General features: G+C 36.7%; 1 protein-coding gene across 1 annotated transcript; it reads right to left on the bottom strand.

The window, feature by feature from the left end:
- Nucleotides 1–657: 657 nt before the first annotated feature.
- On the bottom strand, nt 658–3,653 carry LOC104701169 (uncharacterized). Its single transcript, XM_010416815.3, has 2 exons — nt 2,954–3,653; nt 658–1,946 (listed from the first exon to the last, which is right to left on the bottom strand). Exons 1-2 carry the CDS (start codon nt 3,573–3,575, stop codon nt 985–987), a joined length of 1,584 nt encoding a protein of 527 aa, XP_010415117.1. The 5' UTR covers nt 3,576–3,653; the 3' UTR covers nt 658–984.
- Between the last annotated feature and the right edge of the window lie 460 nt (nt 3,654–4,113).

The raw sequence follows: 4,113 nt of genomic DNA, 5'->3' as shown, positions 1-4,113 counted from the left end.
ATCCTTTCTCGATTGTCTTGGACCTCTTGGTATAGATATCACTAAGCCCCTATGTTGTCTATAATTTTTTTGTTCCTTTCTTTTAAGGCATCACAAATGTTTCAAGATCTTGCTTTCAGCCTATACTCTTTTCGTATGTTTTCATTGAAGCTAGTGACACGATTTGATTACGTGAACAAAGTTTAATTCACTTATACCTTTCCCCAACCTTGGTCCAAACAAGGCAAAATTCGTTTGAATGTGTTGTGGCACCGTACCTAGCTCAATAAAGATTGACAAATGACCGTTTTAGAAAACAGAGCATGCTATTCTTATAACTAAAAGGAGTTGGTCTATATATGAATGCAGAAATATGACAAACTGTTTGAGAATAACGCAAAACTGTAAAAGTAAGACGATTTGGCCATTGTTTTTTTTCACTCATTAATTTACTAATAAACTTGCTTGCTCTGGTCAATTGATCAGTGTCAAAGAACCTCTTAGAAGGTAAAGCAAGAATAATTTGTTCGAGTTTAATCTGATTATATAAGATTTGAATGTTTATGTCGAGTTAGTTATGAAACAGCTTAGGGCCGACCAAGATCTGTGCAAAGCAACTTGACCCTGAAGTGTAGTCTCTTAAAGTTGTCCCGGAAAAATCCAGATTTTGCATTTAAATGAAAATAAAAACCTGATTTTATTGCTAACAAACTTCATTTCATAAGGGTGGATCTAAGCAAAATAAAATCATATGCACAAGAAATAAGTTACGACCCAATTTTGGCAATCCGAATAGACGAAGCTAAGATGAAAGCGTGAAAGGAGATGAGTATGCCTATTGAAGTAGAAGCGAAGTGGTTCGTCTTGAGAGAATCGTTGTCGTTGGGTGAAATATGACGATCCTTATTTGGTTCACTTCTTGATCTCCTCTTACACCTTTTGCATAAGGATGTAGAATAAGAAGTTGTTTTGCATAGAACTTACTTAATAATGGGGGGATTTTGGTTAAACTTGGTGAGTGTAGTAGTGTATGGGAGGTGGGGGCGAGGCGTAGATGTAGACTGGAGTAGGAGGAGATTTTACGGGAGGTGGTGGAGAGTTGTAGTAATATGGTGGTGGTGGAGATTTGACTGGTGGGGGCGGTGAATGGTAATAGTATGGTGGTTGAGGAGATTTCACGGGAGGAGGTGGAGAATGGTAATTATAAGGTGGAGAAGGAGACTTCACCGGAGGAGGTGGCGAGTGGTAATAATAGGGTGGTGGTGGAGACTTCACCGGTGGTGGAGGTGAGTGGTAGTAATACGGTGGAGGAGTGTGAGTTGGTGGTGGTGGAGACTTGTAGACATATGTAGGAGTATGTGGCGGTGGGGACTTATAGACGTAAGTCGGCGGTGGTGGTGGCGGTGATTTATAGACGTAATTCGGGGTTGGAGGAGGCGGAGACTTATATACATAAGTAGGCGCCGGCGTTGGTGGTGGTGGTGACTTGTAAACATCTGTTGGGGTTGGTGGTGGCGGAGACTTGTAGACGTAAAGCGGAGTTGGTGGAGGTGGTGACTTGTAAACATAAGTGGGAGTAGGCGGTGGTGGTGATTTGTAGATGTAAGTCGGAGCTGGAGGCGGTGGTGACTTGTAGTAGTAAGGTGGGTGGTAAGGAGCTAGTTTATGACATTCCTCATAAGGCTTCTTAGGTGCATAAGCAAAGGACTTAGCGTAAAGCACAACTTCGTACTTAGTCTCTGATTTAACATGAAGCTTAGCGCCTTTGTTTCCCAAATGATAACTTGTCGGAATATTACACGGTGAGCCCTTTGGTGGCGCGTGAAGTTTGGCCGTGCATACCTCGCCGCCGTATTTGCGATAGTTGTATCCTTCTACAGTGATTGCGTATTTACCGTTGATCTTTGTCTTTCCGTACGCTTTGAACATTTTGTCTCCTGCTTTACATGTCACCTCCACGACAGCACCTGCGTGACAAAAATATTATTACATACTCCCACCATTTTTTATTAGTTATACTTTAAGGTTGTTTCACACAAATTAAGAAAATTATTTAATTTTTTTGTTTTATTCCTTTTTAATATATTTTCTAATATTTTTATTGGTCAAAACATTAAAACAGTCGAATAAAATTGGAATGTTCACCAAACTTTACATTGGAAATCGAAAACGACAACTATTATAACACAAAATTTTAACTCTAGAACGACAACTTATAAAAAACGGAGAGAGTAACTTTTTCGTAATTTACTATTAAATCATCGTTTTTATTTCTCTGTCAAAGATATGGTTACTTATGTATATAGTTTTGTACGGTGCAACATTATAAAGTACTAGGACTCAGACCCCACAACATCAGGAGAAGTATTTCAAGAAAAAATAAATTTAGAATTATAGATTATAAAATTATTTGAAAGTAATAAAATAGTTTGAAAATATATGTTAAATAATAAAATTAGAAATTATTTAAAAAAAAAAATAAGTAAAGAAAAACACAACCATTAATACGAAAACTTATAATAAAAAAATAATATGGCAACAAAACTCAATTCTAAGTTAAAAATTTATTAAATGATAATGAATCAAGGCAACCTTGTAAATTTTTTTATGTGTATTATGAGTATAAGATATTTTACAAAAAAAAAATTGTAAAGAGTAACAATGATTTATTAGTTATCTAAGAAGGGACAAATATTTATATATAGAGTTCAAAAGACAGAAATATTTAGATAAACATAACTGTTGACACGAAAAGTTGTGAATAAGATATGGTGAAAAGACACAATTTTACGATGAACTAAAAAACTGTATGATTTTTTTTATGGTAAAATACACAAGTATACAATGAACATACGCAACCATATGGTTTTTCATATAAAAAGATATTTAACTACAACGGTTGGTAGTATTTATTCAGAATATTATTATTATATAGATTTAGTGTCAAGTAAAAAAATTGATTTGTAAAGTTTACCTTTGAGATGCTTCTTGTCATGTGACTTTTTAGGGTCAGTCCAGTCGAAGCATCTATAGCAGTAAACTTTACCAACGACTTTGAAAACGAGTGGTTTGGGATGTGGGTGAGGTTGGGGATGAGGGTATGATACCGGCGGCGGAGGATATGTGTAGTAGTAAGGTGGAGAGTAGGTTTTTGGTGGTGGTGGTGGTGGAGGTGATTTGTAATAGTATGGTGGTGGTGGAGATTTTACCGGGGGTGGTGGGGAGTTGTAGTAGTAAGGAGGAGGAGGGGATTTCACTGGAGGAGGAGGAGAGTGGTAATAGTACGGTGGAGGTGGAGACTTCACCGGAGGAGGTGGTGAATGGTAATAATAAGGTGGAGGAGGAGACTTCACCGGAGGGGGTGGTGAGTGGTAATGGTATGGTGGTGGTGGAGACTTCACTGGAGGAGGGGGAGAGTTGTATTTATAGGGTGGAGGAGGAGATTTTACCCGAGGAGGTGGAGATTTGTATACAGAAGGTGGTGGAGGAGAACTGTAGTAATAAGGTTCTGTTGCCAAGGTCAAACCCACGAGTAATGCCATAACAGCAACTACAAACTGAGTCCGGCCGGCATGACTCCATGATGGAGTTGCCATTACCGAAAAGTCTCACAGGTGACTAATTACTTCTTCAATAGAGAAGATGTTTTAGAAGATATGGTTTGTGTTTCTGCATGGAAAATGGTCTCTTTATATAATCAAAATGGTCGTCTGAGGTGTGCTTCATTTACTTAGAAAAAACGATTCAAAATTTTATTATTAGCTGGCAATTATCATTTGTTTTTTAAAAAGTTATACTTTTAGAGTTATAGAGAACTTGTTTGGAAAATTAATCTTCAACCACGCCCAATTGAAAACTCCAAAATTTGATATGATTATTTATACAATTTCATTAAATCCTATACTTACTATACAGTATAATAGTGATAGTTAGCTTGCTTGTTAATAATATATGTTAATTAGGCATAATGTTCATCAATTATCACAATGACGTACACATAGTTTCAGAGATAATTTCCAACTGTTACCGACACGATATAATTTTAATTTAACGGGATTTAAAAAAGAAAAAGAAATTTAACAGTATATCAGATAAAAAACTTCATCATGTTTCGTGAACAAGATCAAAAGAAGG

The sequence above is a fragment of the Camelina sativa genome, chromosome 7 (genome assembly GCF_030686135.1).
Source record: "Camelina sativa cultivar CO46 ecotype springtype chromosome 7, ASM3068613v1".
Taxonomy (NCBI): Eukaryota; Viridiplantae; Streptophyta; class Magnoliopsida; order Brassicales; family Brassicaceae; genus Camelina; species Camelina sativa.
Note: the sequence above shows the minus strand (reverse complement) of the source record. Positions and strands in the feature narration are given on the sequence as shown.